The sequence below is a fragment of the Empidonax traillii genome, unplaced genomic scaffold (genome assembly GCF_003031625.1).
Source record: "Empidonax traillii isolate 1590-97213 ecotype Southwest subspecies unplaced genomic scaffold, ASM303162v1 scaffold497:size1267575, whole genome shotgun sequence".
Classification (NCBI taxonomy): domain Eukaryota; kingdom Metazoa; phylum Chordata; class Aves; order Passeriformes; family Tyrannidae; genus Empidonax; species Empidonax traillii.
The window spans coordinates 1,087,675-1,113,473 of NW_020955690.1; the positions used below are offsets into that span (position 1 = coordinate 1,087,675).

Genomic DNA, 25,799 nt, shown 5'->3' on the forward strand with positions numbered 1-25,799 from the left:
ATGGCTTTTTCATTTCCAAAGGACCTACCTTGAACGTATTCCAGTGACTAAACACTGCTTTTGGCAGTCACAAATAATAAATTTGCGTTACAATTTCAGTTTTGATTCCAAATCATTAAATCTATCGGTGAACAGCATATCCTGAAAAGCAATGTCTAGAGAGGATACCTATTCCCTCTTCTCCTTCTCCCATCTACGTAAAAAGTGATTAAATAAAAGCAACATGAACAGGTCAGTCATGTTCTGCAGGGATAAGATACAGTAAGAAAATAGTATTTTTATTTCCCTGAATCAACAAAGGGATTTATTTTGAGTAGATCTTCTTGAAATGAGAACTAAAACATTGTGACATTTTTTCAAAACAATTGGAGTATTAAAAACACCTATGATGTTGTAATTTAGAATCAAACTATCTATAGGTAAGCTATATATATAGTAAGAACTAGTGTTCCTAGTTCTGTTACATCTGATGAGGTAGGAACTCACTCCATTCAAAAACAGAGGGAAAAACTTCATTATTGTAGAAACAACCAAAGAGCCTGAATAAATCAGTAAGTAAAACTGTAGTAAAATTAGTAACAATTTCCTCCCACCCATGATACAAGATATGAAAAACATGAACTTAATAATATCACAGTTTGCATTAGCCACTAATCATCCTTTACATATAAATACCTCATTAATTACAAACAACCATAAATCAGAGAACTCCCTCCTGTATCATTTCCACAGAGAGAAATTTCTCAAGACTTCACTCAATAACTGCTTCTCTTTGAAAGTACTAAGACTCAACTAGAAATGTTTGAAGTATCAATATATTCTATAGTACTTGTAAGAAGAATTGAGTTTGATTTAAGAGGGAAATGTTTTGTGCATTAGGGAACACTTTATTTTAATTGTTCAATAGGTTAGATTTATACAGATTAGATGTGTTTCTACTGTGTGCTTCAGCAAGTTTTAATTTTCCAGAAATACATTTAACCTCCAGTTATTACCTCCTGAGGTTTCTTTAGGGATGTGGAGAACCACATGACTTGTTGGCCTTGACAGATCTTCCAGCAAAAGCCATCCCGAAACAAAATAGGAAAAAAAGAAAAACTAAGAACTAACCAAAGTGTTTATTTTTCACTGCATTTGGTGCCCCTGCTTTTCTCTCGAGTGTGACTTTTTTCCCCCCTTTCCTAATCACTGCCTGTAAACCCCCATCCTTTCTTTCTTTTAAAAGCACAGTAAACAAGAAGTATAAATCACAAATGAAGTGGGTTAAGTACCACTTAGGCTGCACAAAAAAATCTCTGTGTAAGTGAAATGAGGTTTTCTCCTTAAATATTTGTGTAGCACACGTTACTCAAATTTTTCAGCCAAAACTGGTCTACTTTCAGTGCTGTCAAATTGCACTAGGATTTCCTTTCTCATTTTCTTTATGGCTATTATATTATCTTAAGGGTTCATGTTGTGTTTTGTAATCTACTATACTATAAAGACTTACTAGTTTCCACATCAGAAAAATAACAAGGTGTTGAAGAGTGCTGAATCAGTCATATGGAAAATCTAAGTCTACCTTTGTGCAACCAAGATCTTTCTTGACTTACTACCAAACATATTGAAGTGGATAGGCAGGACCTACAGCTTCAAATTTCCTACTTACTGGAATAAGTTGATATAGGTTTCAACCTCTCTCATATCACCTTGCCTCCAGTTTTTCTTAAATCCAACAACAAGGGTGTTAGGTCTCATTCTACCCAGACCAGCAGCCTACAAGAACAAAAAGTATATTATAAAATAGTTATGTTATTGAAACAATTAAAGGTTCTATTATTCTCTTAAGCAGCAAACAAAGTACTTTTCATCAAAGCTATCCGATAATATTGCAAACAGAACACACTTCAAAGTATAAAGCCACTTCAAATTTTGGTGTGTATCTTTGCCACTTTAAAACAAAAATTGAGAGAGATGTACCTGCATTAAATATTGTCCTCCATCCCTCAAGTCCTCTGCATGCACTGGTGCATAGAAAGCTTTCATCTTGTTTTTAATTAGCCATCGCTGATACCTAGCCAAATCAGTAGTCAGTTCCTTCATGGCCTGCCTCCGAGGACCCTTTCAAAATAAGAAAATAATAAGAGGAGAGTGAACAAGGATTATGAATATGAGCAGTGGGAGTAAAAAAACCCCCCCACCTCACTCTTTTTTTAATTTCACTGCTACGAGTCAGACTCAGAGAATCTCAAAAAAAACTTGCACACTACCAAAAACACCCAAAACTCACAAAATACAGGCATTATCAGCAGCACAGGCTGAAAAATTTTATCGTCTTTAGGAAGAGGGTTGCTCAAGCTTTAATAAACTTGTCCCTGCAGAGCACAACACTCTTCCCCAGAGGGTGGCACAAACTTGTCCTCCAAAGCGTATCTGGCAATTATCTGTTTCAAGCTGTACAAGTGGGCCTCCATGTATACCAAATCCTAATTAGAATGCCTTTGTCACAGTAGTGTCACTTCCACAGTTTTATCTTGCAGTCAAAGCCACCTCCTCTTCATATACTTCCTTTTTATTACTTCCATCAGGATGAATCTTTTGTGTTCCTCCTAGATATCAAAATGCAGAATACAGAACGAGGTATACCAAGAACATAGCAGCCCAGCTTTTGCAAAAGGACACAGACTCTGACCAAATATCCAGAGTTAGCGAAGAATGAGGTAGTGTCACCCTTCTTGCAGGAAAGCTGTTTTAAATAGAGATAGGATATTTCTCCCAAGTAATATCTAATCAGAATTGTCCTCCTACAAGAAGGATGACACCACTTTATTCTTTTCAGTACAGCCCATTTTTTTTAATAGAGGTTATTCCATCTATGATACTTTACCTCTCTACTATTATTCAGTTTCTGCCCTTTCACACTCATTGAAATATAAAGTTTGTATAGACAGAAACCAAAAGACATACTATGTATGTACTGTGGATTGCGTTAGTTTGCTCTTATCTGTTCATCAGATCAGAAGCAAGTGATATTTAGTAAGTGTGGTATATCCAAACCCATTTTTAGAGTATTTAAAGTTACAGAATCATAGTACTGGTTACAGTTAAGATGTGACCTGCCAATCCCCCTGCCACAGGCAGGGACACCTTTCACTATCCCAGGTTGCTCCAAGCCCCATCCAACCTGGCTTTGGACAGCCTCAGGGATGGGGCAGCCACAGCTTCTCTTGGCAACCTCTGCCAGGGCCTCACCATGCTCTGAATACATAATTTCTTCCTAACATATAACCTAAACCTGCCCTTTGAAAAAACACTGCCCCTTGTCCTGACACCACCTGTCTGCATAAAATGTCCCTCTCCCTCCTTTTTATAAGCTCCCTTTTGGTACTGGAAGGTGCTCTAAGGTCTTTCCAGAGCCTTCTCTTCTCCAGGCTGCACAACCCCAGGGCTCTCAGCCTGTCTTTGCAGGAGAGGTGATCCAGCTCTCTGAACATCTTTATGGTCTCCTTTAGACTCCTTCTAACAGATCCACATCTTTTCTGTGCTGAGGTGACATATGTCAGTCGTACTTACACTTGCCTAAATGTTCTCAGTGATGCAACAAAGTCTGGCCTGAAGACATGAAGCTAAATCACACAATCCCAACATGCTGATGTTTATCAGAGATGCCATGACCTCTCTGTAGCTGGCTTTAGTTTTGGTAAAGATCACATGTGACAGACACCCTACATCTCAGTTAAAACAACTCAGCATGATTCTGAAGAATTACTTGAAGCTTGCTTCCTTTCCACCACCATGAAAACACTCTGTAAGTATGCCATAAGAGACACTTTAGGTAGTAAGAGCTGTTAAAATTATGTCCTTGTAGAACCACCCTCACAACACACCCCAGCGCAAAACCAGCCACATTTCATATTCTGATTAAAAAAAACCAGAGATACTTAGTGAAATAGAAGGGGCTGGACAGAAAGAAAACAGGCAATACCTGTTCACATTACTGTTTCAGCTGCCAATGAAACGAACATGATAACTGAAGAAATAAAAAAACTACTCGGGAGGTTAAGAGTTAACTACTGGATAAACTGCTATTGACTTCCCTGCTCAGAAAGGTTTATTTTCTTTCAGGCTTTGTAAGAGCTCTACATAGCAATCAGTCCCTCTGAAATAGTCACATTGAGAGGAAACACAGCTCTATACTGCAGATCCAAAGCATGAGGGAGTACATGAGACTGTGTGACACAGAACAGAAAGAGGCCCAAGCTGTAATCCAGTGTTCACTTTATTCCTAGAAAGGTTCTTCAGCATTTAGACATCAAATGATCTAAAGTACTAACTTTGGAATATTTCCCCCACAGTACACTTGACTCAACAGTGATGATCCACACATGAGTGGAACTTACTAGCGAAATCTTTAATTTTCTTAATGTTTAATAATGCTTTCATTTAAAAAGGAGATAATAAAGAAACAAACCAAAACCCCCACATTTAAAGAAAAAAAGAGAAACAAAAAGCAAACAGGTTAATAAAAGCCCAAAACAAACCCCAAACTAGATAGAAAAAAAAAAAAAAAAAGATAATTTTAAAGTAAAGACAGAATACACTTACCATATGCACATGGCCACAGATCATCAAGCCCACATTCTTGGTGAAAGCATGGACAAGGTGAAGCAAAGCTGGACGTGCATTTGGAGCTCCTGTCATAATTAAGCACTGAGGTCTAGAATTATGAATAGATGGGGGAGAAAGACTGGAATTAATCTGGAGTTCTGGGGGATTTTTATTAACAGAAATGTTTCCTCCAAATATTAGCCATAACAACATAATCATCTCCGAAAAACGATCTACTTTTACAAGACTAGGTTAAATTAACTAAAGATCAATTGTTCCACAACTGTCAGTGGATCTATGACTAACTGGACAAAAATTTAGCATTCCCATTAAATCTAAACATTTACACATTTAAAAGGTTTAAACAGATTTTAGACAAGACTAGGTCAGAGGCATGAATTTCCTCCCCCATTTTTAAGTCCCATCCCTTCACATTTTCTAGCTTAGATTCTTCCGAGTCCAACAAAAAAACTGGAATCATATGCTCTTTTTAAAACTACTACCATTCAGAAGGCAGAATCAAACTACTGCAAGTAAGTTATTAAAGACAACTTTCTAATCAATTTTAAAAGATTGTGTCCAGACTTCAGAAGTCATTTCAGCTGAAAATTTTCCATATCATAAGAATCACCTAAAGTAATCTGTCTTAATCTCTGCAGCAGCTTCAGTTCATTTTTGATGTCAGAATCACAGAACTGAATCAGAGTTATTTAGGCTGGAAAAGACCTTTAAGATTATTGAGTCAAACCATAAACTTGACAAAATAACTAAATCCACCACTAAACCTTGTGTTCCTGCCAGGTTCTTCATAACCTCAGAGAAAACCTGTATTAAGAATCTCTCCCTTAACTCATTTCTTATTAAATTCTGCCCTAAGAATGCAAAGATAGAGATCTGTTAGACTAATTGCCAGACTATAAATCCTGTGCTGGGCAAAGGCAGCATGTAGGAGGTAAGTGCTCTAGTTGAACAGATAGGTCAATAGAATACCCATCCTTGGAAATACTCAACACATATGGCCCTGAGCAACCTGGTGTAACATCAAAATTTGATTTAACTTTGCAGTTGGACCCGTGGTGAGTCAGCTGAGTCAGGGACTGGACAAGACCATATGGAAAGGTCACATTCAAGCAAAAACGATCCGTCTCAATCTAGAATTCCATTTATTTGGATGAATTAGTTTAAATCAATACTTTTTGTTAAATTTATTTGAAGCGTCTTTCCTTTACAACAGCATATCCCAGATAAGTAGCATAATTACTAATATGACAGAAAACTGCCTCTTTGAGTAGGACCTTTCCTGGGGAGCCATACTGATAGACAACAAATCAGATTTGTTCCTCAGCTGCGTGGAAAACACTCGTCCAGCCCGTTTGCCATTAGTGAACTACAGGGAGAGATTTCTGAAGAGAAACAGATGGTGTTGAGTACAACACCCACAGATACCTATCTTCAGGATTTTAGGTTACATCATTTTCATCCCAAGTGGAGTGAATGCTCATAAGCGCTTTGGAGCATATATATCCTCCAATTCAGTTTCGAAGAGGAACACAAATCACAGCTCACAATGCAGACCACAAGGCATCTAACAGTAAGCAGGCATCATCCTCAGCCTTGCTTCTAAAGTGCAAACCCTAATCACAGACAAAATGCTCGCACAATATGTTCAGGGGATGTCCACGATGAAGAAATCTGAAGCTGTTTTAAGTCACAGCAGACAAACGTGTTCATGAGAGACTAAATATTAATGGTTAATGGCTCAGACAACTATCCACTTGCAAAAGAAGGAGGTACTTGGCTGAGAATGTGCAAAGTAGCAGCCCAGGTGCAGGGAACAAGAGGATGACCATGACAAACCAACTTTTGTTTGGCAACAAGCTGGGTTTTGAGCCAGATCAGGGAAGAGGCCACTAAGGCCAATAAGATACTGTGAGATGGGACAGTGTTTTTTATCATGGCAATGTCCTCCCTTACACAATTGGCTCAGGTTTAAAAATTCCCATGCAAGGAGATACTGAGACACACCAAGGCCTGAAGGTGTTCATAACTTCTGGTAGGGCATAACTGGCTCAAACATGCTGATGTGAGAGGCAGCTACCATGTCTTAGACCATGCCCTAAACCATCAAAGACTCACAAAGAGCCCCCAGACTCATCTCTGGAGCCTTCCACCAGAGGACTGCACATGATTCAGTGTTGCAACAGTGCTGAACTCCCTGCTCAGTGCAGGTACCTGGGTGTTCCCACCTGAATCTAAACAGTCATTAACTTAATGAACTTTGTGCATTGTGGGCTTCCCGCATCCCAAAGAGACCAAGACTGGGACCACCACTTAGACCAACAGACATCAAAATTGCAATAATCACATCTTGTCACTTGATCCATGAGTGGTGATGTCTTTCTACTCTTATCCTTTCTTTCTCCTTGTCTCCTAACTTCTCAAAATATATTGTAAGCCAGCCTAGAAATTCCAGTCGATGCCCTAGTAAGCGTCTTTTTGTGTCGAAGTTAAGGTTGGCTAAGTTTAAGCCTGCAAAGTTAAAGTCTGTGAAGTGCTTCACTTTGTCTGGATGTTGTTCTGAAATCTGCCAAGTACCTTATTCTGCCTTAATGTTCTACAGTTTGCAAGTTAAAGTTTGTTACTGAACTTCCTGAGGATTTTGTCATTTCTCCCATGCATGGCCCAGAGTGAATCAACCAACCTCCCTCTAAACCTGTCGAGCACAATAGGGTGTAACAGTGCATTTAATGGAAGCCACAACAGCAAACATTGTCACAGTGCTCTACTGAACCCAATTTCCTATTTTTAATATTAACTGAAGTTACCTGAAATTCTTCACGTGATCTTCCACTCCTGAGAGCCGGATAGAATGCTGCAGTGCATTCAAGTAAGTCAATGCTTGTGTAGAGGACCCCCAGTTCACATCTGTTGAAAAATTTGAAGTTCTGACATACTATTTATACATAAAACTACATGATCACAACATGAATGTTGGATACAAACTGAAAACAAGAAATTTAGGCTACACCTCTATACATTCTACACAATACTAGTCAACAAACCCTACAGCTAAAGAGGCAACTCTATTAAAGATAATCTCAGAAAAAATGCTGTTATTTTATATCACAGCAAAGAAAAAATGTTACCTCAAAGCATTTCCTACATATAGTCAAGATATTTTCAGTGAAAAACTGCTAGATTAAGCAAATCCTTTGAGTTTATTACTGTTACGAGGAAAAGAAAGATCCCACTATCCTCTCATTTTGTTCCAATACACATCTTCTGACAGCTACAATGAATTTATCACAAAGAATATCCCACATGGATCATAGAGTCTAACCCTTATCATCACAGATCTTCACAGACCCAGATGCAGAGTTTTCCTCATTTCCAACTTTAGAAACACTTTCTTTGCTCAGTTTTGCTTCATCTTGTATTTACAACATACAAAGCTCTTAGAAGCACTAGCAAGATCGTTCATAGCACTAGGAATGGTTTACTGAAAAAGCATCCACCACTCAAATCCCTTTTCAATTAGGAAAGGTAGAGATGCATCCTCTCTCACTTCCCATCAAGATATCACATTCCTTCATAGTGCCTTTTTTTGCTGCAACCTGAGCTCTTTCCATATCAGCCTTTTCCTCAAATTTTCATTCATATATATATGTCTAAGTGAAAGGCACACATCATAATTTTGGAGGAGAGGGAACAGCACTGACTACACACTCATAATTACATTTCTTTACAACTAAAGCCTGAAACAGAAGTTTGAACTAGTTGCCCAATCACAAAGAAATTGTTGGGTTTTCTCTCCCCACCAAGGCCACCACTTTTTCCCTTCTGCAACTCTCTTTCCCACTCCCCATAAACAAAAGAAGCTGCTATACATACCTGGTTTCTTGTAAGTGACATAAATGTAAAGTCCAAGAACTATGACATATGTTAGAAGTGCTGCCCACCAATTAATGACAAACATTACAATGCAGCACAAAATAGCTCCAACAAGAGAAATCCACATATTGTAGTATTTGAAAGCAGGGCGCCAACCTAGTCAGAATATAATTGAGAGGACAGAAAAGAGGAGGAAAATTAATTTTATCACTACTCCAAGAGAAAGAATCATTATTTGTTTTTCCCTTTTCTAGTGTTCTGCATCACATTTCACATGAATGTGTGGTTTTCAGTGATGTACAAAATACAGACTGGCACATTTATGCTTTCAATTTTCCAACACTCTTCAAATGAATTTGCATCTTTCTTAGACACATAAGTAAATGCTCCAAAAGTAAATTTTGCCCTCTAAAAGTATAGTTCAAAGGGAAAGTTTGAAGATGCTTGTGCCAGTATGTCTATTAAGTCAGGCTACAGAAATCTTTTGCAATGGCTCGTCTGACAGATGATTTTTGCTGTAAAAGGCAGTATAACATGAATCATCAGCTCATGACTCAGTCTCTATATACTACTGTTTTCAGTTGTGCATTTTTACTATTTTCACACAGTCATAAATTTTCACCACTTGAAAAGGACAGATATATCCAAGTAGAACTTGAGTATTTCGAAGTACTGGACTGTCACTGTTTTATAGCCTTGTTTGCCTCAAGTTTATCCAAAATCAGGTAAATATACATGCACACATACACTCCCAAAAACACATCCAAGATTAACAAGCGTATTAAACACAGAACTGTTGTGTAAACTCTTATGCTCATCCTCCTGCAAAAAAATTCCCCAACTATCTCCCAGTTCAGTGACTTAAGAAGCTTTTAAGGGTGTTATTTCAGTACAAATGCACGTGGACTGGGTATGATATACATCTGTTCTGCAAGTACTGGGTTTCAGCTTATTCCTACAAATTAACTAACCTCCCACACTAAAAACTACAAAGATTTGGAAATACCATCTGAAATTCCTATTTCTTCTGGACAGGAGGATGGAATATATTACCAGAAACTCAAAGACAAAAAAAGGGTGGTTTGCCAACACCAGATACTGAGTAAGTAAGCAAGTTTTCTTCAAGAGTTTCTGAACAGACTCTGAATTACCTTGTGTTCCCTCAGCAAAGGTGATAAGATTAGTAGCTCCCAAGCTCTACTGGATCATCCAGTTCTCAAAATTTCAGAAGACCAAGGTACACAACATATTACTCTTTTAACTAAAATGTGTCATGAGAATCAAGTAGGTATTTAGTAATTAAAGTAAACCTTAATTTATATTAATACCTTTTAAATTTCATTTATGCATAAAGGAATTGCAGGCTAAACTCCCACTCCCAAAATGTAGTTCCTACCTGGAGATTTTGCTAGAGAAGCATGGAATACAGAGAAGTTAATCAATGCATATGAGGCCAAGAAGAAATTAGAAATAATTGGAGCAATGACATTCAGTTCAGCTGCAAAATGAAAAACAAAGCAGGCTGTTATCAAAGAAATCATCCAACGCCTTTGTAGACTAGAAAGTAAAAATTTTGCTAAAAACCACCTTATCTTCTAATATACTCTAAGAAGATGCAGTTCAGTGCACCAATACACTGGGTTCTGAAGAATTCCAGCAGTAGTACAGAGAGCACTAACACATCTGCAGTACATCTCCAGGTCAATTCTCAAACAGCAAAGAATAAGACACTCCTAAGTTTCAGACAGTTTTCACTACGGTAAATAGCAACAGCTGACAAAGTGTGAGCAATATGACAAACATGTTCATCTGCCTGCATTTTAAACTGGAAGTTGAATCAATGGTAACAGTACAGAGCATTATTACACACCAACTTCATCACAGTAGTGGTGCCCAAATCCTCTTTAGTGGGAGGAAAGAACCTGATGCCCTCCTTTCCTCGAGGCAGCACAGTACAAAACATTTATGTGTAATCTCACCATCACAAAACCCCCAAATATACAGAATGTGCCATGCTAGCCTACAAGTTTCTACTTGTTGCAATTAAGCTTCCAGTCAGCATGGTAAGTAGAAACCTCATGGGTATATCTTTGCCTTAAGCAGACTTGGAGCAAAGAGCAAACTGGGAAAGTTCAAACGCACTGGCCCAGAACTCATGAGTGGACACAGCACAATTAGTTTGCCATCTACACATAACATTTGTAATTCTACCTAGATTAACTGTTACCTTTAGGAACAGCAGCATCAGCACTCATCTCTACCGTTTGTAACTTAATAGAAAAACACACTTTAAAAAATATTGCTCAGTCAAGTTTGTTCTTTACGGAAGCTTTTGTAATTATAAATATCTGAAATAAACTTTCATATTTACAAGACATCTCACTACTCAAAAAGCTGTAATTTTACTGACTGATAGTAACTAAAGACAGATATCTGTGCTAATTAAGTGCAGTATTCCTACAGTTAAAATTTACTGTAGTTCTAGACAGAGTTATATCTGCAAGACAGGAGAAAGTAATCCTCCAAATAAACAAGATTTCGAATGCTGGCTTAGAATTAAGCTTTGCATTAGACCCCTGTCATGAAGTCACAATTTGGACTTGAATGCGTTCTAAAGGACAAAACAGGACTGAGATTTATTACAATTTCCAACTAACCAATTAGTATGAATCCAAGAGCAATTAAAAATGTTAGAATATATCCCCTCAGTGGTTCATTGTTCTTCCCATAGCCTTTAGCAAACATTTGAAATCCTGGGTAAATGCTGTCTTTGCACAAAGCCTAAGAAAAAAAAAATAAAATCCCAAGTCAGTATGCATTTTGTTCAAAATGTATCCTTTCTAATGCCATCTTCCATTGCAAATTACCTTCCTGAACAAAGGTTTATAGCCATCATATACTAATTCTGTTTTCAACAGTCTTTCCATCTTGACATTTTGAATTTCCAATATTATATCCTTCAGTTAAGTCTATTTACAGGAATAGCAGCTCTGCTTTCCTTAACTATTTCACTTTAGGTGTCTTACAATCACAAGGTCTTTCTTTAGAGACTGTTTTCTCAGAAAGCTGCCCAATACATGCATTAGTACTTTTGTTTCTACTGTGCAAGAAAACCCTTTCTATAACTGACTCCTACTGATTATTTTTAACCCAATTAAATACAAATATTAAGACAAAGAAGGAAGCTAATTAGTTAAAAGAAGGTAGAGCAAAATAACACTCAAAAACATCAAACATTAACATACTTGATATGAGTTTGATACAAGTTCTCTCATTCTAAAAAGAAGGTTAATATTAACATGATCTACTGATTTCAACTGGTATGAATCATGACGGTAGTATGTCAAGAGTCCCCTTCCAAAAATCATTACTAAAAATTAATTATTCTTTAAAATATTATGGTTCTGTTTCTCTACTTACCTGGAAGATCTTAGGTGCACTCACAAGAGATGCCAGAGCAGAAGACAGCGTGGCTGAAAAAATACCTGCAGAAATCAGTGGTGCAAATCCTGATACCATGCTCATTACCTGAAAGAAAAATAATTTCTTTTTTTAAAGAATGTGAAAAGTATACTATACAAATGGATATTATTAACTACAGAAAAAAACATTACGTACTGTCCACTTAAAAGCTGTCTAAATATCATGCATTCATGTAAATAAATGAACTAGAGACATATCAGGGGATATAAATGGACCCTATTTTTAGAACAAGAGAAGGTGGCTTTTCAGAGAATATATCATCAAACTATGTAATCCTCAGGTCAAAAAATTAATGTTACAAATTTTCATGGGTTTATAAGTGGATTAAAAAATGGTAATGTAAGAAAAATATATTGGAATTCGTTTCATATGTTGACTAGCCTATCACTGACCAAGACACGAGTACAAAACAGGAGAAGAATTCACTGAGAGCTGCCCTGCTGAGGAGTACTTGGGCTTGTAGTGAAAAGCTGCACAATTGAGATATAAAAATACGTATTTAAAAATATTCATGGCTCAATAGAGTACTTCTCTTTATAATACAAAAGCCTAAGTTGCTTTAAAACAGCCACTGGTTTTTAGTGAACAGACTGAACTCTAGTTCTGCATTATTTGCACTACTTACTTGCCTTTCATCTTGGCAAACTCAGCTAGATCAGCTGAAAAGCAACTGAAGGAAGGCAAGGAAGATCATGCAGAAGTGTCCCATTTTAAAGTTACTGTCACCTGAAGTTGTAGACTCTAGCTGCCTAAAGCAATCTTACTAGGTAGGACATGTTCTCAGACACAATATATAGGTGACCGATATGAAGTTTTTTCACATTCCTAGAGCCAAATTCATGATAAAATTTAGTGGTTTTCCCCAGGTCAAGCTAACAAAGACTGCTGGGCCTCTCCAACAAGCAACTAGATCTCTACACTACATCAGCTTTCACTGGTCACTACAAGACATGCCTTGCCTAAAAACAGAAATTAAATAATTGTAGGTTGTAATAGACAGTGAAGTTGCTGTCATGTATGACATACTGCAATGAATGAAGGACAGCATTTCCGGAAGCCTATTTATAGCTGATAAAAAAAATTAATGCCAAGCCTTTAATCACAGATGAACAAAACTAGCAACGCATTTATTAAGTTATGCCTCTTCTGCCTGGGTTTAAGTTAGTTTTATGAGCAACAGAAAAAGTTACAGTCCTAAATGCCAATTTCTAATAATCCTACACTGTATTATAGAAGAAAGTTTAAGGGTGTTAATGCTTTACTATTATTTTAGAAAGAAACTTCTGCTATAGCAACATAATAAACAAGCAGAGAATAACTTTTATAGAAGCAGCATGAAAATTTTCTTCCCTGCAAGGATGACAATCAGTCTTCCCTGGCTACAGACAGAATTTATGTACAAGTCTCCATGACTTTACTATACTTGCATCAATTTCTTACGATCTACTCATATTTTACATTCTCTTTCTAGGCTCTATCCAATGCCTCTAATTATTTACCCTATGTATTTTTGAGTATTATACCCTTTTTTAGAAATAAAATACATAAAATGAGAGATATCTGAGCAGTATGTATGCAAATAACATTTGGTATTTTAAAAGCTAGCAAGTTATGCCTTGAGTTACTAATGTAAGAGACTTTAGAGGAAGCTTCTGGGGGAATACAAGAGGAACTAGTTCCAGCAGAACCAGTATGCCATGGTGTTAAATACCCCTCCCTCCCACTCCCAATACAGACACCATAATCCAGACCTCATGACCACAAACCAAGAAGCCCACACACTGCAGCTGGCTATAGAACCAAAATTTTCATCCCTGAAAGAACATGTAGAATTGGAAGGGCAGAATGGCCCTGTAACCACTGGTGTGGTAACACAGATATACAGTTCCTGCTGATAAGGGCCTCATTATGTTTGCTTGGCATTTGCAGTTTAGGCAGTTTCTTAAATTCCAAATGTCTGGGATAATGAAATACCATATTCTGACTACAGTTTAAGTTCTTTGGTCCAGCCATCATGGAGCAGAAAAAAAATGCTGTATCAAAACAATGGAGTTTCATGCTACTTTCAATTTTCATCCAAAGTTGACCAGATTCTGCATTTAAGTTACTCGAAGCTGTAACTTCTACAGAAGTTTTAGCGTGAGGCTACAGAGAAGTTTTCTAAGTTACTCTTCTGCCAGGTGACGGCCTGTACACAGAATAACCACTGACACTGAGCAGAGAAATGTCTGAAATCTGTGAGAAGGACCTGTAATTCACTGGCACTGAATACAACAGAAACTAAAGATGGTCTTTTAATGCAAGTCTGACTAAGCCTGTCTGACCAACTGTCCAAGTTTTTCATCTAAGATTTCCACAGGTAAATCGTACTACAAGCCATGCATTTGCTATCAAAACACACTCAAAACCTGAGCTGCCTGAGCAGGAACTTCAGATCAGTTCTTTGCCAGAAGAACTGAATGCAGTACAGAGTGTACTGAAGCGATAAAAGTCATCAGGCTGTGCACACAAACTGGCACTTTCAGCCTCGGAAGCTGCATGTTTACAAGCTGTAAGACAAATATACCACTCTTCGCTCACCTCAGGGATTAACTTCAGTGTCTGAAGAATTTGTTCTCAAGTTATTTACCATAACAGAAAGAAGTTATGTTTGTATTAAGAGCTTGAGAGGTATACAAGCTTGGAGCCCCTATTCCCACACACACTGTGCCCTGCACATGGAAAAAAAAAATCTCTCCTTACAGATACCATATATACAGATCTAAAGCTGAGAGCATTTCTTTCAGAAAATGGTCAAGAGTTTCTCATTTGGTGAACAGCATCTCACACAAACAACTTCCTTCTGATATCCTCTGACTAGACAGAATCAGACTCTTCTCAAAGATAAACAACAAAAGCTATGAGAATGAGAGAAAAAGTAGCAAGGGAAAGTCCCAATGCGTATTAGAAAAACAAAATTCCAGAGAGAAGGTGGCTAAGCACTGCAGCAGGTTGCCCAGAGATTCTGTGTGGTCTCCATGACAAAGTTTTCAAAACCCCAACAAAGCAAGGGGGTGTGAGGGGCACTGCATTCTCTGTGTTGCCTCTGGCCTTGAAAGTGACTTTTCCTGTTTGGCACTCACTTGTTTTCCCAGAGAGAAGCAGGAATAATTTGGAAGACAGAAATACTCAAGTACAAGCAACGTTTATGGTAAGCAAAAGTTTTGACTTAAAGAAAAAGACATATGTGAGGAAACCAGTTGCACGTTATTGGCTGTTGTACATCTGACAATACAATGGCTCTTTTGAGCTTAAGCAGATGAGGAAAGTCACCACATTTTGCAGAATTATCATTCCCATCACAAGAGCAAGTCTGACTTTCTCTAAACAAGAACAAAGTAACATTACTTTGATCAAATTATTCCACTATAAAAATGCATTTTATTCTAACAGAATGGTCTGCACTGCAATGTTATTTCAGCACACATGAAACAGGTTTTCCCCAGAGCTTTGCAGATAAGGCTGTGAGCCTAACGTGCCAGCACATGTAAGGACTACACGTACCACATGCACTTCTCATCAACTCCAGTATCTTTTTCAGTAGCAGATTTCAGCTTAATCTCTAGTCAACGTTTTTTACACCAAATGGAAAGACTGAGGGCAAAGATGGGCTACCACAAACCAAGCTGAAAATCAATTAGCAGTAAGTACATTTTCCTTGGGTTCTTTCAAACACTTGCCAGTAGTTCACGGATAGCAGAATTACCTATGAAATGTGTGTGGAAGACTATGAATTACCCTGTAACTCTTGCAGGATTTTTAAATCAAGTAACATCAGCTTTTAACAATGGAAATTCACAAGATTCCTACCATTAAAGGGGATACTATGATAAAGATGTAAAACATTCTTAAGAAGTCAGCATACTTTCTAAGATACTTATAAAATTAACAAAAAGGTTATTGACAGAGGCTACCTATGATTACTATGCATCACTACTGAAAAAAAGAGTACAACTAACCCCATCAGTGAACGGCACCTAAAGAGAGCTGCAGTACCACCTAACCAGAAGTAAATATTTTTATTTATATAATAATATTTATATATTTTTATATAGAACATAGAAACATCTATTTATAAAAATATCTTTATATATTTATATTTATTCAGAAGAAAAGTAAATATTTATACCACATGTGTATAAACATACAGAATTTTGATATGCATACGCTCTTCTTCTACATACCAGCCAGAGTGTACCACTGAAGTATTCCAGATAAACCTTGCCTTTTTGGAGATGGGTATACTTAACCTACACTTTTTCTTAATATACAATTAAAAAAACCCATAAGAACCAAACACCACAAAACCAAAACCAAACCAACACAAAACAAAACAAAAAGCAAACAGAACAAAAACCTAAACAAAAACATACAAAATAAAACTAACCAACAAAACCAAAACAAAAACACCACCCCTCCCCCCAAAACAAAACCCCCAAAACCAAAACCAAACCAATGAAAGAAACAAACAAAAAGAAACCACCCAAAAGCCAAAGACCAGAATTTAGAGAAAGTTTTATACCTGGAAATTGTTCATCAGCCCATAGGGACACTTTGTCTGACAGGATGAGAAATCATAATTTAATTTGCAGGCTGCAGCAGTGCAGTTTGTCAGCTCTGTGACAATGGTGTCATTAACGTTCCCTGTGGCATCTCGCACAACACAGGAACCTACAGTGGACACAACAATAAAAAAGTCATTAACAAACTGAACCTGAACTTAAAGACGTGTGTCAAGCTCAATTCTTTTCATGTAAACACGATCTCGCTGAGCAACATTAAAAGGCAGTGTTATTTTCAACACATTTCAGTACTAAGCATATCTTCACTATGAAGTGAAAATACAAACATGCAAACTGCTCTCTTGCCTGAGAGGACCTTCAGTTTTTTAATTGATCTGAGTCTAATAAGAAAAGTTTCTGCACAGAGCAAAACGACGACAATAGACTTGCAAAAGTTTAATGGCACAATTTCAGCTTAATATACTATTTCTCTGAAAAATGAGTTTCCACACAGCTCTTGAATTGGAGTATATGCACTAACACTTGATTTGACAGGACTGGCACAGATTGCCCAAAGAAGCTGTGGCTGCCCCATCCTTGGACGGTAGGTTGGACAGGGCTTGAAGCAACCTGGCACAGTGGAAGGTGTCCCTGCCCATGGCAGGGGGTTGGAATGAGGTGATCTTTAAGGTCCCCTTCCAACTCAGGCCATTCTGTGGGACTGCACTTTTATTTTGTATGTACAGATGTACGTAGACAAGTGTATATAGTGCTGCAGTTACTTTTTTCCCAGTCAATATGGTTCAGAAATTTAAAAAAAAATGAACAGTTTGTTGTGTAGCCTGTTGCAAGCTATTTCCTAACATTTAAACAAGCCATCTCCCATACGGCCATTGTATTTTCAGTTGGTTTCCCAGTGAAAAACACAGCCACACAGTACCATTCCTTCCACATTTTTTTAATAATTATCACCTTCCTTGCTATCTGCAGTTCATCTATGATTATTTATAATTTTGCTGTCAAAATTATAAATGTCAAAAGAATGGTGAAGACACTATTTCAGCATGTAAACACTAAGAAAAATAACTAATAGTACCAAAAGGCCATAAGCCTTCTATATCATGGTTTTTTGTCTCATATAGGATACAAATTAGAGTAGACTAAGTATTATTTAATATTTTATGGTTTAATAATTGAGGCAATCAAACTATCGGGACACAGCAAATACTTCCAAGAACAGGAATTAAACAAGGAATTGGGAAGAGAAAAGTCTACAGAGCAAAGTCAATAAAATTCCCTTACTTTGATCTTCTAGCAACTTGCATGACGAGGTCCTGGCAACCAGAACACCTGAGGACCTCAAGTATTTACTTGCAAAATGGGAAGGGCACAGATGTGCTGCAAGTTTAAGTTTCTCCAGTCATACTGCTAGATTTCTAAGTAATTTGCCTCTCTTCCACTGGGAAAATGAATTCCTAATTACCTACACCATATTCAGGTTCTTTCTCAGACTTGATTAACAGTCCACAGTAAAACCTGGTCCCATAAGATGGGTATTATTTAATCCTTCCACTGTTCAGATTTCTTTTTTAGTTACTGGTTAAACTACAGTACAAATTTCCTATATTCATCACCTGTCTTATGCTTTTTGTAAGCATGTGGAGGGGCTAGGGGTTTTTTTGTTGTTTTCTGTTTTAAATAGAATTAAAAGCTCAGTAAAATGAAAATGTTTTTTCTCCTCCACACAAATATTTCCCAAAGACACTCAAGCAGTATATAATGGGTGGGACAACACAGTTCCCAGCTAAACTATTTGCAGGCAACATTTTGTTGGTGCTAGATTGCAGTGGCAGTCCCAGTAAGTTGAGCAACCCTTTAAATACCTACCACGCGCTATCATAACCTTCCTCTTCCTCATTTTTTCATAGATCAGATCCAACTGGATAGCAGGACTTTCAGACACGGAGTCAAAGTGTGACAGAAGGGATAATGGCACTAGGAATTAATGTCAGCCTTACTATGAAAGGATGTAGAAAACAAGCCAGCTGGGCTGGCTCTGTTCTCAGCAGAAGATACTTAAATCTAAGTAACAATCTAGACACTGTATTTAACCCTTATTCAGAAAAGTTTTACTGATTTATAAAGTTCTGGCAATATTTTCCCTGAGAACCTCTAGGTCTTCTTTCCCGTAAAAACAGTATTTCCCCTTTTCACAGGCATTTATAAGCATGTTCCTGCCACAGTCCACTGAAGTTTTGCCATGCTATAAGCCTGAGTAGGTTAAGAGGCCATCTATATCAAGTATTCCCTTAACTACATGAATTCCAGAGGTACCACCCTGAGTCCCTTAGATTCTACTTCAGAATTTTTAACTTCACCAGTGCTACAAGCACCTACAGTTAGGTTCTTATTATTTAGTTTTACTTTCCAAAGTACAGGAAGCACGTCTTAAACCTACTCAGAACTTTGACTAATCTTCTATTAGAGCTTCCCTCACTTTTAAAGTAATTAATGTTGTTCTTTGAAATTGATCTTTCAAGACTTTTGATGTCAAATTTGCCTATGAAATCTGCTTCCTGCCACCTGTCTATTTGCATTAGTTCTTTGCTAAAATACGAAACTGCTTCTTTCTCTTTACAGCTATTATCTTTTTGAAACAGCTGCCTAGCTCTATCAGCAGGACTAGCAATTTTCCTTTTTTAAGCCTTTTCTATTCCGTTTAAACCTTTTACTAGCTACAGAGCATAAAAATACTGAGCTAAGTTCAGATTATCATCTTCTTCATATATGGCTGCTCAGCAACCTCAGCCTCTTCAATGTTTTAATGACTTGATTACCACTACTCTGGAAATGGGATCAAAGTATTTGTATTTGTCCAATATGCCTACTACAATGCCTTGAAAAAAACCTAAACTTCACTTATAATCTCTGACTTCTGATGGCCTTTTCTAACTAGGATCCAACAATTCCACATCCAGTTGGTTTTGAAAACTGCTTTTTTTTGTCACTATTTTCCATTGCATTTTTTATGCTTGGAAGATGATCAAAGTATTTAATTAACAAGTGAGTATTAACAAGCATTTTATTCTCATGTGGGTTGAAGTTCCAAAGTATTCAAATTTGGTAGAAAAGGTTTATGCCATCAATCTAATTAGGCAATAAGTGTAGGTCATTATTGCTGCATGAAGTACAGTCACTACAGACTACTTGGCAGAGCTACACTCCAGTGTTAGCCAACAGAGGCAGACTAGCACAATTGGTATCTTAAAAAATAAAATCTCATTAGTGGTAAGATCAGTGGTACTCCTATAAATGAGAATTTCATTTAAAAGGCAGCACAGCTATGACAGAACAAGGTCTTTCATATAGGAAAGCTGGTAATTGCAGCCAGAAAGTAGTTTATATGATATGAATGAAAACATTTCCAATCGCAGATGAGAAATATGCAAGATACAATTACAATCTTAGAATCTCAGGGTTACTAGAATTACTTTTATGGGTGGGAAAAACCTGGTTAACTCCAACGCAACTTCTACAGAGTTTCAACCCACTGTGGGGAAAGGAACATTGAGAAGAGAAGCTGTACAGGATTCAGATTAGTCTATGATTGTTCCTCCTCTTTCTACATGAAAATGAAACTACAGAACACATTTCTGAACGTGACATTTCTGACAGTGGATGATTCAGGTATTACTCAGTCTCCTCCCTTAGCTGGGGAACTACTGCTCAAGCATCCTCACCAAAGTGCTGTCTGATTATCTCACAGTTCACTCCAAGGAAGTGGCTGATTACCACCATCCTCAAACCAATACAGGTGTTAGTTCAGTGAGTATATCCTGGAAACACACTTTTTTAACCCAGTGATTATCCCACTGCAAAACGGTAAATTCTTTAACATAAATAACTACAACAAATGAGGAAACATCCATATGGAGTCTTGTCATCTTTAGTCTGAAGCAGTCACCAGTCTTAGGAAAACATTTCAGGAAGTTATAAAACCAGCTGAAAACTGAATTTCCAACAGTTAAAATAAGAAATCCTAGGCTATTACCTTCCTTTGCAGGGAAGTCAATTACATAATGGCTTTACATAACAAATTACATACAACCACATCAAAATACATCCTCAGAATGAACGTGTAAGGATAAAAGTTAAAAACATTCTCTATTTACCTACAGATACTGCAATTCCTACGTAAACCAATGTAGTGATTAAGATGGCCAACAGCGTTCCTTTAGGTATGGCTGACTGAGGATCCTGAAAGAAAAATGTCAGTGGACAGTGATGACAGAGATAAATGCACACTCCAGTGGTCATGAACAGTGTTTGCTAATCCACTACTCACCGCAAGGTCCCCTGAGATATTTGCACCAGCAAGTATGCCAGTTGCAGCAGGGAAGAAAATAGCAAATACAGAAAAGAAAGTTTCATCATCTCGGAAATCTGGTCCAAAATTCTCCATAAATATTTCAGCTGTAGGGAAAAATTTAAATCTATCACTATTTATATAGCAGTTACAGTATTAAACCATTCCAGCCATTATTAGACCCATGAAAAAGATTTAAGTCACAGCTCTGTGACCTTCTTAAAATTAAATGTACAACAGTTGAGCCCTTACTTATCACTTCAACTCAAAGTAAAATTAACACAGTAAACTTAAATAGCTTTTACAATCAGAAAAAGTACTTACAATATCATACACTTTTTTAAAATTTAATATATTCAATATTAAGCAGTCAGGACCAAGTTTTGGCCCAATAGCTTTTAAGGACAAAATTGCAACACTTTGGGAGAATCAGGAAACAAAAAAATCTCTACAGTTAAATATGACCATAACCTATATTACATGTTTAACTTAATTTTAACAGCTTATTTCCTTTTTGCAAAAAAGGTATTGTGTGCAATACTGTAAACTGTTCCAGCATACCTTTATAACCAAAGAATCCTTTAGGTTTCTTGCTATCCAAAGGAATAAATGTTCCTATGACGAAGTCTCCGATAGCAAGTATGAGGATCACCAGCAGGACTATCTGTGCCTGAAACATAATGACTGCAGTCAGACAGAAGAACTTGTTCTCTTCACAGTATCAAGTGTTGTGCTCTAAAACATAAATGTTTGCTTGATTCCAAAGTCAGCTTAGTCTTATCAGCATGTTTTCCACAAATAAATAAGGAAAGCTGGAGATAGCCAGCACAAAGATTTTTAATGAACAAATAGGAATAATTTCCAAGTTTAATATCTAATTAAAAGTTCATTATTACCAAATTCCTCAAAGTCATACTTCAGAAGATAGAATGCTCAAATGAACTCTTTTCTCTATACACAGGCTTTCCAGAACAAATCCATTTGAGTAGGTTTAAGAAGTTCACAAGAAAATAGCCAAATGCAACATAAATGCTACTATTGCCCTATAAACTGTGATCATAATACTTATACTTCAGTCTATTTATACTTCAGTGATATTTACTAAAAATTTTATAACATCTGGAATCAAACAGCTGTGGTTTCCTACTTTATGCGATGAACTGGGTTATTTTGCTACATTCTCATGTTGTAAACACTTATTTATGGAATCGCAGACTACAACGATTAGTTGTTACTTTCAAGTTTTCTTGAGACTTCTTTGATCACAACCTAATATTTAGTCACTCTTCAACAGAACCCTACAAATGGGAAAAAAAGTACTTAAAACCATACAGCACCTCAGAAGTGTGAATAAATACGGGCATTGAAGAGATACTTCAGGTTTTACATTTAAATAAGCAACCACACTGCTCTATTATCTTCTGAGTTACTTGATTCCTTAGAAAGGCACGTGTCAGTGGCTTAGGGAAAGCTATTAATAGACTTTTTTCACGCCTAGTATCAGAAAATAATGTACAATAGCACTGTGGCATTGCTCATTGCTACAAGTCGAAGTTTTTCAGTTCACGCAGCCTCCCAAGAAAACAAGGCAGAATAGTGATAAACAGAGCATAACGTCCTGGATTTAGAAGTCCACCTGAAGGAACCAGTTTGTGCTTCATATCTAAATCTTTGTAAAGCCTCGTGAACAGGGAAGAGGTGTAAGGATCCAGCTGGGTGCCTACAGAAGTCTTCGATAAGACCAGAGAATTCAACATAAGTTATCACTTGTGCAGCTGTCACAAGTTACTGGATTTTTCCAGTCACAAACCTAGGCTTCTCCCTTAAGCTAGGAGTGTTTGTTGAGTATTTACCTTAAATTCAAAAAACTGAAAGAATGGCCTTCTAACACAACACACTCCTTTAACAGAAGGAGCTGAGCAGTAAAAGATCACAAACTCCGAAAAGCTATTTTTCAAAGCAGACTTCCTTGGAATCCCACTCTCTCTTAGCTTTTATATCTATTTCAAAGGCATTATTACAGATTCCCCCTGTTGCACTTTCCAAGGCTTACATGGAAATACTAATACATGGAAATACTAATACATGGAAATACTAATACATGGAAATACTAATACTAATACTTTACCCACATTCTAAGATGTGGGTAAAGCACAGGAGAACATCACAGGTACCACAATCAAGAGGAAAACATCAGTATTTTGCTATGATGAGTTGTATGTTAGCCCACATGAAATGGTCACTTGACAGGTTCAGTTGCTTATCACTGCTCACACCTGCCCTCTTCCATGAGGCGGAAACCAAGACAAGCTTTGACTTCTGCATTGAGCACTGGATTTTGGAAAGCTACCCATTCCCTAATAAGGATGGCACTACAGTGATACCACAATTCAGGTTTGATACAGAAACAGTGAAGAGGGGTATTTCCATGTAAGCAGCTGTTATACAATAGCTCATGATACAAAGCAAAAGCAAGATATTTCCTATGACTTGAAGTGGCTGTGGCCAGGGAGTTCATAACAATTAATTCATTCAAAGGAAAAACTAAACAGTTCAGAATAAGGAGGTCAGTATTGTTCAAAGCTGGACGTATAAAGACACCATTACAAATTCAAGGTTACAGACAGGGAAGAACCATTTGAGAAATGTAAACAGTTTTTACATAAGTTCAGCTTAAAAGTACATGCCAAAGTCAACTTCTGCAAGTTTCTTTTCTCCCTGTAGTACATCCTCACTCATTTCTTCTATGACCCCTATTTCTAGAGCTGGAAGCAAGCATGAGAAAAAACTTTCTCTCATTTGGTTATGATTATCATCATCCTCCTGATGCAGGAGCATAACAAACTTCTAACACATCACAAAGAAATTCCTTCAGTGCAGAAAACAGGAATTATAGTGACACAAATATCAGCTGGGAAAGGAGACCCTGTGAGAGGCTCTTTCTTCTCAATTATTTTTAAGCACATTATGGATAAATACTCAGAAAAAGCCTATCTGGTGCAGGAAACAGAGCAAGCTACACTGCCTAATAATGCCAAGAAGAGAAAAATAAGGCAACCTCCATATCAAAGTACTCTAATATCTCTTTAAGTGTTTGTTTCCACAAATAGCTGACCAACATAGAATTGAACTTAAACACTGCAGCCCACAGCAAGATCAGGGAAGTACGTTTACCCTCCTACACATTTATCATCAGAAACATTCAAAACCCCTCTCATTGCTGGGTCTACTGAATGCATCTCACTGTCTGGCTGTTTCCAAGTAAAAACCAAACCAGGAGAGAATGGAAGAGAAGGGAAGAACACTGGTTTTAAGACAGAAGAAAGTACATAGCTTTAGACTGGTTTCCTGTACTTTTCATCCACAGAACTCACCTGAAGGCTGCAGTAAGGGAAAATACCCATGCTTAAGTTCTTACCTTCTCTTCTTATGCTGTGTTTGCCCAGAAGAGGGAAATACCATTAACCTACTTGGCAGTGTCATCAAGAGTAGATCATGCTGGATTTTAGGTTCTCACAGATGCTTAAGCTTTCAGTGAAGGGAAGCGGTCTAAGATGTGAAAGACTGCCCAGACCTGCACATGCCAGTGCCAGACCAGGAGCTATTACATTAAAAGCAACTGGCTGACTTCTGACATACCACCAAGTATGTACTGAATACACTCAATATATTAAATATAAGTCACATAGCTGAGGTACAAAAATGGAATCAGTATTATGAAGTAGAGAATAAAAGAAAAGACGAGGTTCCTTACTTTAGCTTCCCATTCCATTCCTGCAATGGAAATACCCAGCAGTATAACCACTGTAATAGCCCCTATGATTCTGATATCATTCATTTCATCGATCATCAACGTTCCATTTTCCTAATGAAACAAACAAACAAAAAAATACACAGTCACATACTTCACCAGGTAATTATCTGAACATATTACAGAAGAGCATTTTATTTACTGTAATTTATTAGTAACCTCCACACCACAAATTCACTACTTTTAAATTTCCTTTAAGGATACAAGTAATTGGTTTTTTGCCTTGTGTTTACATAAATGCATTTTCTAAATAGAAATTACTGGGACTGTTGGGGTCCTTCAGACTGGGGAAAAGAAAGCTCAAGAGACATCAGTATTTAAAGGGAGCTTCTAAGAAAGATGGGGACAGACTTTTGGACAGGGCTTGTAGTAAGTGATAGGACAAGGAGGAATGGTTTTGAACTAAAAGAGGGCAGATTTAGACTAGATACAAGGAAGAAACACTTCACAGCACGAGTGGTCAAACATCAGGACAGGTTGTCTAGGGGTTGTAGATGTCTCATCCCTGAAAGTGTCAAAAGCCAGGGTGGATGGGGCTTGGAGAAATCTGGTTTAGTGGAAGGTGTCCCTATCCATGACAGGGAGTGTAACTGGATGAACTTTAAGGTCCCTCCAAACCCAACCATTCTGGGATTAGATCACAGCTCAAACTTGCATAAAGCGTAATCAATACAACCACTATCATCCATGTACCTTGAGTAGCTCCACAACTGTCTCTGCAAAGCCAACAACATACATTGCTACTGCTACAGCATTGGCAAATGCAAAAATCAGACCTATGGCACCACCAAACTCTGGTCCCAGACTTCGTGAAATTAAGTAATATGCTCCCCCTGAAAAAAAAAAGAAAAACAAAAGACAAAAAAACCCCACTACATGACAGAACTAAAGAACATTCAGTCATCAGCAATTTAATTTTTACATGAGCCAGAATCTACTTTTCTTGTACCTTTCCTGATGTATTAGAAAATAACCCTAAAGTCAGTATTTTAGGGACAGACACACTGAAGTGTCAGGAATATATCTGAACAATTCATGCACCACATCATATTATTCAGCTATGTAACGAGTTCTCTGGTTAAAAAAACAAACTGTAACACAAGCAGCAGTATTACTGGGC

The 25,799-nt window shown here is 37.4% G+C and overlaps 1 protein-coding gene across 3 annotated transcripts in view; it reads right to left on the reverse strand.

The window, feature by feature from the left end:
* SLC12A2 (solute carrier family 12 member 2) overlaps nt 1-25,799 on the reverse strand; it is a 58,735-nt gene that overhangs the window by 11,614 nt on the left and 21,322 nt on the right. For all 3 annotated transcript variants that reach the window (XM_027896438.1, XM_027896439.1, XM_027896437.1), the window contains exons 5-18: nt 25,373-25,512; nt 24,623-24,733; nt 21,430-21,538; nt 20,848-20,975; nt 20,675-20,759; nt 16,523-16,671; nt 11,899-12,006; nt 11,136-11,259; nt 9,875-9,976; nt 8,479-8,634; nt 7,413-7,512; nt 4,585-4,696; nt 1,960-2,100; nt 1,649-1,755 (exon numbers count right to left, since the gene is read on the reverse strand). In XM_027896438.1, the coding sequence (XP_027752239.1) occupies nt 1,649-1,755; nt 1,960-2,100; nt 4,585-4,696; nt 7,413-7,512; nt 8,479-8,634; nt 9,875-9,976; nt 11,136-11,259; nt 11,899-12,006; nt 16,523-16,671; nt 20,675-20,759; nt 20,848-20,975; nt 21,430-21,538; nt 24,623-24,733; nt 25,373-25,512 (1,672 nt within the window). The remainder of the gene's footprint in view (nt 1-1,648; nt 1,756-1,959; nt 2,101-4,584; nt 4,697-7,412; nt 7,513-8,478; nt 8,635-9,874; nt 9,977-11,135; nt 11,260-11,898; nt 12,007-16,522; nt 16,672-20,674; nt 20,760-20,847; nt 20,976-21,429; nt 21,539-24,622; nt 24,734-25,372; nt 25,513-25,799) is intronic.